Genomic DNA, 14,464 nt, shown 5'->3' on the forward strand with positions numbered 1-14,464 from the left:
ATGCAGATACATTAATTCATGCATTCATGACCTCGAGGCTAGATTATTGTAATGCTTTATTGGGTGGTTGCTCTGCACGTTTAATAAACAAACTCCAGCTGGTTCAAAATGCAGCAGCTAGAGATCTAAGTTGTTGGTTTTTTGGGCTAAATCACGTTTTAGATGGGATGTCAACAACAGCTTAAAAATAACTGCATTGACTATGTACAGATAAGTGCAACAGTAATATGTTTGTTCGTTATAACATGAATTGCACTAAAACTGTTATACAGTGGAATTTATATATACCATAGTCCCACAGACTTACACTATTTGTGGCCGCATATATATGCAAATTAATTATCTGCCAGTGGGAGGCGCTGTTGGAGCGGGAAAGAGCGAGGGTTCCCCGGTAAGGCTGTACACAAAACATTTCATTACATTTATTACATTTATTCATTTAGCTGACGCTTTTATCCAAAGCGACTTACAATTGCTAGGTCGCATGCCTCTGGAGCAACTAGGGGTTAAGTGTCTTGCTCAGGGACACATTGGTGTCTCACAGTGGATTCGAACCCGGGTCTCTCACACCAAAGGCATGTGTCTTATCCACTGCGCCATCACCACCCCAAAAAAAAAAGAGCTCTGCTCACAAATGCTGCTTTATCAGACATTATATGCAAGATTAAATGAAAATGACATCCAAAATGTTCTGAAAACAGTTGGTTTCCATCAGAAATACAGTGATATAAAAACACCCGCACTGGGTTTCGATTTTGAAACGTGCAGTGCTCAACCAAGAGTTCTCCTCAACCATTAAAATTTCTGTAGGCGGGATTTACAATCTGTGATGTCATAAATACAGGAAAACAACTTTGTAGTCCAAACGAGCCGTTTGCTTTAGTTCTTGAAAAGGGATTTTTAAAAAACGAAATATCTCCCTTTGGAGTGGACTTTGAGATTTGTAACTTTGTAGATCGTTTTATGCCCAAACATACACACTACACACTGACTAAAATTCAAAAAGTGAAAAGGCATAATAGGACCCCTTTAAATTGGGTGCTATCGCTCTCACTCTCTCATACTGGTCACTGGAAGTTCAACATGGCACCTCGTGCCAAACTCTCAGAGGATCTGAAAAAAAGAATTGTTGCTCTACATAAAGATGGTGTAGGCTATAAGAAGATTGCCAAGACCCTGAAACTGAGCTGCAGCACAGTGGCTAAGACCATACAGCGGTTTAACAGGACAGGTTCCACTCAGAACAGGCCTCGCCATGGTCGACCAAAGAAGTTGACTGCAAGTGCTCAGCGTCATATCAAGAGGTTGTATTTGGGAAATAGACGTATGAGTCAGTGTTAATTTTGGCAGGCATTTTTGATTTAGTCTTAGTCTATCTTGAGACGAAAAAATAGACTTAGTCACATTTTAGTCATTTGAGTCTATCATAGTTTTAGTCGACGAAAAGTCATTGCATTTTTGTCAACTTTTAGTCAAACTGCAGTTACCAACATTTATTTTGGAAGCTATTTTATACGTAGTATTCTAACAAAAACAGTCATCAATTCTTCTCTCTTTAGACCAAATCAATTAAGCTTAAGCCTGGCTCACACTGTGCGATTTTGGCCACGATTTGTTCGTCTGAGACAAATTTAGAAAATCCTAAAAGATTCCTATAATCCTAGGCTAAATTCGGTTGTCTAGATCGCTGGTTTGACATGTTCACCGACAGCCAATTAATGGCCGTTGCGATCAATTTTTTCCTCCGATTAAATTCTGGCAGTGTCAGAAGATTTCAGACACTTTCCTGCAGTGTGACATCTCCTACGACGACCGTCAAACCAAGAACCGATAGGAGCACTGAACTTGATGACGCAATTAGCGCGACAACTTCAAACTTCAACTTCGTTATTTGTAAAAACAATATGTACAAAGTAAAGTTTACTTAAAGTTTATTTATTAAGGGGCAGGATGTTTAAACTCGAATAACAAAATTACCTCAAGTTCGCTCTGTAGAACTGGTAGTCCATAAAGTCCTCTTTTGCCCAGCCATGACTTGCTCCACACACGTCGTCTTTTTCGGGGTTTTTTTTAACATCAAGGCATGTAATTAATAAAACTAACGCTACACGTTGCTGTTGTTTGCTAGCTACCATTATAGCGAGAGAACGCGGGTCACGTATTGATGACGTAAAACTCCGGACAAGTCTTCTTGAGTACGTCCGTTTTTGTCGCGTCTTGACTGTCGTACAGTCTGACATTAAGACAACTGAGATCCTACAGTCTGACATGGGGATCATGTTCGTACAGTGTGACAAGCAACAATCGCAAAAGACTATTAAAAATCGCACAGTGTGAGCCCGGCTTAAGTTATGAGAAATTTGAATCAAGGATTGAATTTGGAAAAACTGGAATAAATTTTCATTTTTTGGTAGAAATATAAATTAAACTCATTTTTCAGATACAGTAGGTTTACTTAACAAGTATACATTTATTTAACATCTTTTGTTGGTTAACATTTATGACAGATAATTAGGAATGCTGTCCATTTAAGACGGAAGGTATGTATGTAATAGCCTACTGACATACATTCAGTTTTCACCCACCTGTTTAAGCTCACTTAAACCATAACGGACTGTATTTCCGTGAGATACTCTACATGAGAGACATTTGGACTGCTGTGTGTGTATTTGAGCACTGAGAACCGATCGCGCGCTGTATGAGAACTGAAGAAGTGGAGCGTGTGCGAGAGAGAGCACTTCTATCAGCGCGTTTCCGCCTATCGCACCTTCACTGACTTTAAGTTAATCGACAATGAATTGTGACTCCCGGGAAAAACGGGACGTCTGGTCACCCACTCCCTAACCCTTCGGTTGCTGAGGCCATTGTTTCAGATCGCTAGTTCGCGTTTTGGTAGGCTATCAATCCTACAGTCAAGCATGATGGTGGGAGTGTCATGGTCTGGGGCTGCATGAGTGCTGCCAGCACTGGGGAGCTACAATTCATTGAGGGAACCATGAATGCCAACATGTACTGTGACATACTGAAGCAGAGACTGGGCCGCAGGGCAGTATTCCAACATGATAACGACCCCAAACACACCTCCAAGACGACTACTGCCTTGCTAAAGAAGCTGAGGGTAAAGGTGATGGACTGGCCAAGCATGTCTCCAGACCTAAACCGTATTGAGCATCTGTGGGGCATCCTCAAACAGAAGGTGGAGGAGCGCAAGGTCTCTAACATCCACAAGCTCCGTGATGTCGTCATGGAGGAGTGGAAGAGGACTCCAGTGGCAACCTGTGAAGCTCTGGTGAACTCCATGCCCAAGAGGGTTAAGGCACTGCTAGGAAATAATGGTGACCACACAAAATATTGACAATTTGGGCCCAATTTGGACATTTTCACTTAGGGGTGTACTCACTTTTGTGGCCAGCGGTTTAGACATTAATGGCTGTATGTTGAGTTATTTTGAGGGGACAGCAAATTTACACTGTTATACAAGCTGTACACTCACTACTTTACATTGTAGCAAAGTGTAATTTCTTCAGTTTTGTCACATGAAAATATATAAAATATTTACAAAAATCTGAAGGGTGTTTGAGATGGTGTCATATATATCAAACCTGTCACTGTGCCTTGCTAGGACTTTATAGTCATGTTTTTGGATTTGATGTGACACACACATACAGTCATGGCCAAAATATCGGCACCCTTGGTAATATATGATCAAAGAAGGCTGTGAAAATTAATCTGCATTGTTAATCCTTTTGATCTTTTATTTAATAAATTCACTAAAATCTAGCCTTTCATTGGATAATAATAATTTAAAATGGGGGGAAATATCATTATGAAATAAATGTTTTTCTCTAATACACATTGGCCACAATTAACGGCACCCTTTTATTCAATACTTTTTGAAACCTCCATTTGCCAGTTTAACAGCTCTAAATTTTCTCCTATAATGCCTGATGAGGTTAGAGAACACCTGACAAGAGATCAGAGACCATTCCTTCATTCAGAATCTCTCCAAATCCTTCAGATTCCCAGCTCCATGTTAGTGCTTCTTCTCTTCAGTTCACCTCATTCATTTTCTACAGGGTTCAGGTCAGAGGACTGGAATGGGCATAGCAGAAGCTTGGTTTTGTGCCCAGTGACCCATTTTTGTGTTGTTTTTGAGGTTTGTGTTTGGATTCTTGTATGGTTGGAAGATCCAAACATGGCCCATTATAGGATTTCTAACAGAGTCAGTCACTTATTGATTTTTTATCTGTTGGTATTTGATAGAATCCATGATGCCATGTGTCTAAACAAGATGTCCAGAACCTCCAGAAGAAATAAAGGCCCACAACATTAAAAATACAGCAGTATATTTCATTGCACACGTTACAATATTTTTGGCCATGACTGTGTGTATGTATGTATGTATGTATATATATATATATATATATATATATATATATATATATATATATATATATATATATATATATATATATATATAAAATAAAACATGACTATTAAAGTCCTAGCAAGGCACAGTGACAGGTTTGATATATATAACACCATCTCAAACTTTGAGGAAGCCCTGCCTTGCAGAGAGGTCTGCAAGAGGAAATGCAAACCCTAAGAAAAGCAGAGCAGCTCTGATCTATTGAGGTCATTGATTGTGAGTAATCTGCACCCTGATGTGACCAAACAGGAGCTGTGTGCTCCCATTTGGCTCCATCTGTATACTGAAACTGTGCAAAGACAGAAGAACCAACCTGTCTCTCGGGTGTGGTTATGTTACCTTTGAACATCACCATGATGAAGAAAATGCCCCAGAAAAGCTCATTGGAAAACCAATATACATTGTGGGGCCAAGAGATGACTGTTAAGGTGCTACTAAGTGGCAAAGAAGGCAACACCCATGGCAGGCATGTAGAAGAAATAGACCCAGCTGAACCCAGTCACGGGGAAGAAGGGAATACTGTGCAAATACTATGAAAAGTTTTGGGATTTTTTTCACAACAGCTTTGAGCAGTCTGGAAATAGGTCCAAATTATTCAGTAAAAATTCATTCATCAATACTCAAAACGAATGTGAAATTTTGTCATTTGTATCAAGAATGGTTGTATTTGTAATATCTACTAAAACTGTTAGTGATCAAAAATATTTTACAGGACATTTAGGGGTTTTTCTTATTTTCCAAGACTGAAAATCTGCATTGCACAATTCCAAAATTTCCCGAATGTGTGGTATGTATGAAATGATTTACTCACTCCAGGTTGTTCTGCAGGTAATAAAGCACTCCAAGCTCATTTAGAGTCTTGGCACAATCTGCTGAGTCTTTGCCAAGAGTAAGTTCCTCTAACTGCAGAGCCCGCCGCTTCAAGAGAGCAAAACCATACTAAAAAGAACACAAGCACATACAGTATAAGAGATACCAAATTAGACACAAATGTGGCTACAATTATTGTTAGCCCTTTCCTTACCATGTGGCCTTTCTGTCGTGCTGTCTTCTGTGTGATCTTGACTGATCTCTTTCTCAACTTCTCGGCCTGCTCATATCTACATAAAACAAAACAAAAAACAGAATTAGCCCAGCCCTAACTCTAAATTAATAACATAATAAAACATAAACTAAAGGTATTTTTTCCAAATCCTAGAAAGCTGCCTAGGATTTGTTTCATAAAACGAAGGATGTCAGGCTGTAAAATTATACTGCCATTTTGACTAAAACCGAAAGTAGCATCATGTGTGAAATCTAAGGCAATCCCAGAATACACTGCAATTACAAAAAATGGGGGTTAGTACGTTTTTTTCAATATATCTGCATATATATATTTGACTGTCAAAATTTCCGGATATTTCCATGTTACTAGTTTGCTGCATTATGTAGAGGGATTTAGTTTAGTTCTTTGGGATGGGTTCTTCCTCAGAAGGCAGCTCATTAGGATTTGGAACAAAGCCTCTGCAATATCTGCATAGTGGAGTATGAATTTTAAGAAAAATGTGCTATACTTGTTTTGTTTCTGGTAGAGGAACGAGAGTGAGTCTAGTTCTCTAGCGACAGTGCTGTGTTCAGGGCCGTAAGCATTTTCACAGATCTCCATAGCTTGTTTGTACAACTGCTCTGCGTTTCCAAATTTCCTCCAATGAACGTAAACCCCCGCCAGCTGGTGCAGGGACTGAGCCACACTTGGGTGGTCCGGATCCAGAGCCGTCTCACGGATCTCTAAGGAGCGCTGCAAGGGGGCCACCGCCTTAAATACAACACATTCACGTCATTTCCACACACTTTAAAATGGAATACAGGTCATCAGTCTTTCCGTCTGTATCACCTGGCTAAGAAGTCCCAGGTCTTTGAGGAAGCGGCCTAGTGTCTCGTACAGGTTGGCCAGTTGGCTCATGCTTTGCTCACTCTCACAGGTCTTCTCAAACTCCTTCAATGAGTCGAAATACTCTGTCGCCATTGAGCTCTTATCCTTACCAACAAACTGCCAGTATGTCAGCAGCTCAGAGAAATGACCCCTGAGAACACACATCAGCAGCAAGACGTTATTTCAGACACATATTCACACATAAATCAGAGATACAGCAGGAATGTAAGAATGTACCTCTTGTAAAGGTTCTGAGACACAAATAAGTTAAGCAAACTCATCTGGAGTTTACTTCGATCTTCCTGCTGCTGCAGTAACCACGGCAATTCATCAGCCACCCTCCACGTCACTCTGTCTTGCCTGAACCAACAAAAATGACAAAACAATCCAACATGGCAGCTTTTTGTCGATAAATGCTTTGATCTTAGAGAATATCAGACATGTGATCAGCTAAGGAAAAAATTACAATACAACAACAATAATAATAATAATCATAATTATTATTATTTAATTTATTTAAATTGTAAAATAAATACAAAATTACAATTACAATAATACCATTGTACTGCAATAAAAATAAAATATTATTTATTATTATTTTATTTGATACAAAATAAATTTTAAAATATTACTACTACAATAATACCATTGAATGCAATAAAAACAAATAAGACAAAATAAAGTAAATGGAATTTGTGTGTAGCAGCATTTACTGTGAACTGAGATACTGAAAACACCAGATAATGAGCTGCTCTGGTGAAAATGAACAGTATCACTTCATTCTGAAACATTTAACAGCCAGAGAGTATCACCATTTCATCTACTCGCCAACAACAATTTGGCGCTTGGTGAGTGTTAATTTTCACAGAGATGCTAAGTGTGTTCTGCCCATAGCCTTGAAATCACAGTAATTTTTTCCCGCCTCAGATTTACACAATTCTCTTCTCAGGTCAGAAAAAACTAAAATACATTCCTGCAATATGCTCAATAAGTTATTCTTACTTCAGCTGTTCACTGAAGAACCGAATGATTTTCTCTCTGTAGGATCCACGACATGTGCCCCCATCTAGAAACTCTTGGTTGACTGCTTCACATGCCTGGAAATGATACACGGTTGCACAAACCAGTTTCACTTTAATTTACCTCTGTTAATTCTCTGTCAGTGAGATGTGAAAGTGAAATCTTCACCCAACAAAGATCACAGATCATCATATTTAGTTTCATCAAAAAACATTAAGGGACATTTTGCCAAATATAACTTCAAAGGTACAAAGACATACACACCTGTGGGTGCCGAAAGCGAATGAGGCCACAGGCGTAGGTAATGATGAGGAGTCGCTCCAGATTGTGGAGCAGTGAGGTGAGAGCGGGAAAACTCAGGTCTGGGAACAACTCCAAAGCCTCTGATTCACTGATGCCGTTGTGACTGGCACATACCAGGCACAATAACTACACAAGAAGAAATACAAATAAATAAAGTTAAACTGTGTAGTTTAGTGTTTTTAGTGATACTCTTCTTCGAACAGGTGACTTTGGACAGGTGACCTCATTCATGATGTGTTTTTCCTGATCCGTGCTGAGTGAGTCTAGCGCCACCTTTAGGCCAAGTCTGTATAACGATACTGAATCTTGACACAACGCACGCTGCTGTAGAGTCCTCTCCAACGTCCAGGAGGATCTAGAGCTGACAGATTAAACATAAAAATCTTATTTTCCCATACAAACAGACAAAGTGTGTGCTAAAGAGAGACAGAATAATTGGACTGAAATTTGGCTGTTTTAAGATTACTGTAGGCCAAAAACCATCCTTGTCACTTAAAACGATGAAAATTGTTATATTTTTAAAAATGAAAATTTGATGTTTATCTGCTTACCCCCAGGGCATCCAAGATGTAGGTGACTTTGTTTCTTCAGTAGAACACAAACAAATGTTTTTAACTCAAACCGTTGCAGTCTGTCAGTCATATAATGTCAGTCAATGGGACTCACGGCTTTGAGAGAAAAAAAACCATACACAGATAAAACCAAATTAAGCCCTGTGGCTCGTGACGATACATTATATGACTGACAGACTGCAACGGTTTGAGTTAAAAATCGTTGTTTATGTTCTACTGAAGAAACAAAGGCACCTACATCTTGGATGTCCTTGGGGTAAGCAGATAAACATCAAATTTTCATTTTTGGGTGAACTATCCCTTTAACAGAATTGTTACAAAATAATTTTTTTGTTATATGATATTATATATTTGCATTATTTTATATATAATATACATACAGTGCCTTGCAAAAGTTCAAACCCCTTCATTTTTTCCACGTTTTGTTATGTTGCAGGCTTCTGTTAAAGTGCTTTAAATTCATTTTTATTCCACATCAATCTACACTACATACACCATATTGGCAAAGCAAAAACAGAACTGTCACAACTTTGTAAATTTATAAAAAAAAAAAAAAAAAAAAAAAAACTGAAATAAGTACATTGCATAAGTATTCAAACCCTTAACTCAGTACCTAGCTAAAGCACCTTTACAGCCTCCTTACAGCCACTTTTACCCAAGTATTTTTGGGTATGACGCGACAAGCTTTGAACATCAGCATTTGGCAATTATCTGCCATTCTTCACCTCACCTCTTCAACTCTCAAGCTTTGTCAGGTTGGATGGGGGCAAACGCACATTTTCAGGTTTCTCCAGAAATATTTGATTGGGTTCAAGCTCAGGCTCTGGCTGGGCCACTCAAAGACATTCACAGCGTTGTGTATAAGCCACTCTTGCAGTGTGCTTAGGGTCATTGTCCTGTTGGAAGGTGAACCTTCTGCCCAGTCTGAGGTTCTGAATGCTCTGGACTGGGTTTTCATTTAGGCTATCTCTATATTTTGGTGCATTGAGCTTTTCTTCTACTCTGACGAGTCCCTCAGTCCCTAACTCTGAAAAACAGCCCCACAGCATGAGGCTGCTACCAGCAGACTTTACTTTTGGGATGGTGCTCTGCAGATGATGAGCAACGCCTGGTTTCCTTCAAACAAGATGCTTGTAATTGAGCTTCATCAGACCAGAGAATCTTGTTTCTCCATAAAGCCCAGATCGGTGGAGTTTCGAAGTGATGTGTGTCCTTCTGTAGGTTTCTCCTATCTCCACGTATGATCATGGAGCTCAACTAGAGTGACCATCAGGTTCTTGGTCACCACACTAACCAAAGCCCTTCTCCATCAATTGTTCAGTTTGGCCAGGAGGACAGCTCTGGTTGTTTTAAACTTCTTCCATTAAGGGTAACAGAGACTACATGCTTCTGTGAACCTTAAATGCAGCAGAATTGTTTCTGAACCTTTCCCCGGGTGTGTGGTTTGAGTCTATCCTGTCTCTGAGCTCTACAGGCAGTTTATTAAATTTTTTACCTCAGGGCTTGGTCTTTGCTCTAATATGCATTTTCAGCTGTTAGATCTCTTATTAAGACGTGTGCCTTTCCAAATCATACCGATTCAAATGAATTTGCCACAGGTTAACTTCACTCAAGATGTTAAAAACCTGTTATTTGCTTTGTTATTTTGGTGTATGGAGTGTAGATTGATGTGGGGGAAAAGTAATTTAAAGCAGTTTAACATAAGGCTGCAACATAACGTGAAAAAAATGAATGGGTTTGAATACTTTTGCAAGACACTGTATATTACATATATTTTTTTGTAAATATTGTACATTAAATGTTTCAATTTAATTAAACCAAGCCTGTCTTGTCGCTTACCAGAAATGTGTCCAATTCAAAATTAACTGGTATCTTTGTCACTTTGGAAAATGAACATTCTACAATACAGTGGTGGCCAAAATTGACAGACACCTGACAGATATGAAAATATTGACCTTTTTTGCCTCCAAAACATGATTTCATTTCATAATGTTCATGAAACACGCAGATGGTTGCTCTGAGTACAACAAATATCAGATGAAGTGAGTCGTACTGTTTTTATCCACTTTTAACTTTCATATTTGGTATGTCCACCTTTTGCAGCATTTACAGCAGTACATGTCTCTGGCATAGTGTCAATATATTTCCTGAGAACTTAAACACTAACGTTATCCCATGCCTTCTGCTACTCAAGCCAAAGGCTTTCCTTTGAATGTACAATAGGTCTGTCCAGTTTATTTTCCAACTGGCACCAGAACTATACATACAAACTAGGAATATAAATAGACACAGACCCACAAACACTACAAATTCACAATCTACTCACTCACTCACACATCTACTTACTGTGTAATAAGTCTTGCCAGTAGTGAGATATAGAGCGCATTGCAAGTTGCAGCTGAACGGCAATGTCTCTCCAACTTCTTTTCCTGTTTGCAAGCAATACAGATGATACTCATACTCAAACTACATAAACAAATATGAACACAGACGGACAAAGATGTTTACCTGATCTTTGGTGAGTTTGATATCGCTGTTCACACACTCTGTGCTGATGACACTCTTCACCTCTCTGGGATTGAGTGGGTCCAGGTGCAGCGTGGGCCACAATCTAAACAGCATAATATGCTTTGTGTCTACCTGTGTATAATATTACATGCATGCATAATATCAAATGAGTTTTTATGTGTGTTTGTGCATCACAAACCTCCATGCCTGTGGGCAGGTCTCCACATTAACTGACACCAGCACTCTCACATTAGCAGGAAGAGGATCAATCAGCCACTTCAAGTGCCGCTCAGAATTCTGGGGAATACAAAAGTAACAAACTGATCATGCTGAAGAATATATAATGATATCCATAATGAATAATGGAAAGCTGATATTTATTTTATACTATAGTTAAAAACTGACTAATGGCTGATAAATATTAATATGTTATACTATTTTTATATAAATTTGTGAAATTCAATTTTTGTTTTTTTTTAAATAAATCATTTTAAATGCTAAAGTGAATTTAGGCATCTCAACATTATAATGTACATTATGACGAATGGATATTTATTTTGAGATCATTTGAGGTCATTTAAAACTACATTTAACTGTGTGTGTGTGTGTGCGCGCGCGCGCATGTGTGTGCACACAAACAAATATCTAGTCACTAACAAATATCTAATAAAACTAAATCTCTTATTTTTTTCCTAATGAAAGATACATAAATTCACTTTACAAAGAAAAAGGCTGAATTTTTTTTTAGTATTATGTTATGTAAACAGTTGATGGCAAAATGTAAAATTAATTACTATTAACATTTTAAACATTAAGATAACATTAACATATTTATACTATTTAAAAAAAAAAAAAAAAAAAAAAAAATCCCACAACTAAATGTGGGTGTTTAGTTGTGTTTTCACCAGCATAGATTGTTAAACATGACAACAGACAAACATACCACAGCTCGATGAGGAAGATTATTTGAGGAAGTGTTACCTGTATTTGGTCAATGGAGTCAATGATGATTATGATGTTGCCGTGGTGACGCGCAGACAGCCGCTCTAGCCAGCGTGGGAACTCTTCGAGGATCTTTGAAGGGTCCATCGAGAGGCCGGAAATAGACCAGAAATGCTGGAGCAGCTACAAGGATGATTGGGAAAGAGAACTTGTTCAGAGGAAAGATTGAATTGCTTGAATTGTCTCTATAAAACCCTTATATGTAACCGTTATGTAACCTTCTTATTACCGATAAGATACTATTCACACATCAGTACCAAAATACCGGTAAACACTGTAATATCAGTCATCGGAAATTAGGGTCTGTAGGGTCTTGAGCACAGACATTTGTCTGGCACGTGTTCACATAGAAAAAGCAGTGGTGTTTACTGTAAACAGTATGATTTATGATTGGCCTAAAGCAGATTTCTTACATGCATTAATATGTGCTTCATACCGGTAATCCTGTTCTTTGTTCACACATAGCATGATACTGGTAATTTACTGGTGATGTTGCAATTTCTCATACCAGAAAATTTACCAATAAAGACTATGTGTGAAGGACCTTATGACTTGTAGGGGCAACAGTTCATCTAGAGCTCAGGAAGTCTAGATCTAGTGCCTGTGATGCCGATGTTATAGCAACCACGACAGGTCACATCTGTAGTATAAGGGTGACAACATTTGTGATAAAAGGTTACCAAGTACTGCTTTATAGTTAAAAGATCACTGTAAAAATTAACGGATGTATGTGTAGAAGACCTTGTGAATCTATATAACTATACAAGTTCTGTCACAGTTTTGGGTTTTTTACATAACAGTTAAATAAGAACTTTTTAACCGTGGATTAAGGCTTCTTAAACTTAGAGTTAAACCATCAGTTTTCAAGCTTGGGTCCAGAGACCCCAATGGGGATGCAAGTGTTTTCTAGGGAGGCTAGGTTTTTCTAGAGATCTAGGGTGTTTTCTATGTACAATTTGAGGAAGAAATTTTGTTTTTATTTTAATTATTAGATTTTTTAGGGCTGTTAAGATTATCTAAAACCACACTGAACTCATATTTATTGTTAAAAATGCTACACAAATAAATCTGAATTTAACTTATACATCTAAGATTACTTGTGTGTGTGTATCTGTGTCTGACCTTCACTGTTAGGCGCTTAATGATGAGCACTGGATCTGTGCTGGTAGAGAGAGGATGTCCCGTGAAGTGATACAGGATGAGGGTGTTGGGAGAGTTTTTCTGCTGTAACTCTATCCTGCAGAGAAATGACATATTGTTTAGAGTGTGAAAATTGTCGTACATTATTATTGTGCAAAAATACCTAATATTTAGAGTTAAGATGAAACAACCATTTAGCAAGCAGAAGTGATTTGCCCGATCCAGGTGCACCAGATACCAGCAGTGGTGGGGTGGGTGGAGGGGCGGCTACCATGTCATTGAGTTGGTCGACATACTGAGAAAAGAACCAATACAGCATTGAATACAGCTCTGTGAATTTGCACATTTCCTGCCATTCGTATACCTTTTATTCAATATTTGTTTAATTTTAGCAAATTGTATGTGTAGTACTTTCAGCTATTGTAAAATACACAGAATTACAAAGATTTCTTGTGGACCTAAATCATTAATTAAAATGCTTGGTCCATAAAGAACAATACAGAAAATTCTAACAGAGCCATCATGCCTTCTGGAAGCTGAATCTGGAAGCGTTGCTGCAAGCCTGCTGGAATGCCTCAATCTGCTCTTGCTCATCATGAAGATCCCACAGCACATCACCAGAGTCTTCCTCTTCTCTCTCCTCCACTGCTCCACTCTCTTCTAACTCCAAACCCAACAACTCCTGAAAAAGGGGTGTCCCGTGTATCATCAGCCTTTCTGTTTAACATCATGCATCTCAAGAAAATATGTTCCTCTTTCAGAACCTTAAATAGTGAACCACACTCTAAACAATGCTTTTATTTGTACACAAACACTGGGTTATTTTCAAAGTGTCAGGCAGTTTTTTTTAACTTCAGTGGCTGGATCAGTTTTACCAATAGTAGAAACAATATGCAATCTCAAAGTTACCCACTTCTGTTTTTTTCTGTTCCAAACTAGACTGTCAACAGTCATTTTCACTTGACAATCCATCGAGTCTGCTCCTACTGTATTTTTGCATAACCTATTTAATTTGACTGTAAATCTATTACATATGTTATTTTTGTTGTAAATATTTAAAAATAGTAAGTATTTATACAGTAAAATAAACCCAGCATACAGAGGTGGGTAGTAACGAGTTACATTTACTTGAGTACGTTTTTGGGTAACTAATACTTTTAGAGTATATTTAAAGATGGGTACTTTTATTCTTACTCAAGTACATTTTTAGGGGAAAAAAACAGTACTTTTACTTCGTTACTGTGGGCGACGCTGCTCTCCTAACTTTATCTTAATGCAATACAAGTTAAAATGCTTCAATTTATTCCAAACGCATGGGCAATGAGCGATGCCCATTCGCGAATGTTTCATTCTTTTGAGTCAATTCTGTTCAAAGGCTTGATCAAACCAGTTGGCAAACCAGTGAATTGTTTCGCGAATCAGTTTGAATGATTCGTTCAGCACTCAGAGTTGTAACATCAAGAGCGTGACTTTGTATCTAGTGTCAATTGAAAGCAAATCTGCAAAGGCTATTGTTTGCTAGCAATGAAGATCTTTATTAGATGAACGCCGCGTATGCTGTCTACGGTTCCACGGGTA

At 38.3% G+C, this 14,464-nt stretch overlaps 1 protein-coding gene across 1 annotated transcript in view; it reads right to left on the reverse strand.

Annotated features, from left to right (window-relative positions):
- LOC306863601 (nephrocystin-3-like) overlaps nt 1-14,464 on the reverse strand; it is a 33,552-nt gene that overhangs the window by 9,704 nt on the left and 9,384 nt on the right. Inside the window, exons 10-24 of the mRNA XM_079407031.1 lie at nt 13,413-13,568; nt 13,078-13,181; nt 12,869-12,983; nt 11,726-11,869; nt 10,944-11,041; nt 10,745-10,847; nt 10,583-10,665; nt 7,887-8,025; nt 7,626-7,790; nt 7,344-7,438; nt 6,579-6,701; nt 6,303-6,492; nt 5,983-6,224; nt 5,454-5,529; nt 5,241-5,368 (exon numbers count right to left, since the gene is read on the reverse strand). Coding sequence (XP_079263157.1) covers nt 5,241-5,368; nt 5,454-5,529; nt 5,983-6,224; nt 6,303-6,492; nt 6,579-6,701; nt 7,344-7,438; nt 7,626-7,790; nt 7,887-8,025; nt 10,583-10,665; nt 10,745-10,847; nt 10,944-11,041; nt 11,726-11,869; nt 12,869-12,983; nt 13,078-13,181; nt 13,413-13,568 — 1,961 coding nt within the window. The remainder of the gene's footprint in view (nt 1-5,240; nt 5,369-5,453; nt 5,530-5,982; nt 6,225-6,302; nt 6,493-6,578; nt 6,702-7,343; nt 7,439-7,625; nt 7,791-7,886; nt 8,026-10,582; nt 10,666-10,744; nt 10,848-10,943; nt 11,042-11,725; nt 11,870-12,868; nt 12,984-13,077; nt 13,182-13,412; nt 13,569-14,464) is intronic.

This window comes from Barbus barbus (assembly GCF_936440315.1).
Source record: "Barbus barbus genome assembly, chromosome: 44".
Taxonomy (NCBI): Eukaryota; Metazoa; Chordata; class Actinopteri; order Cypriniformes; family Cyprinidae; genus Barbus; species Barbus barbus.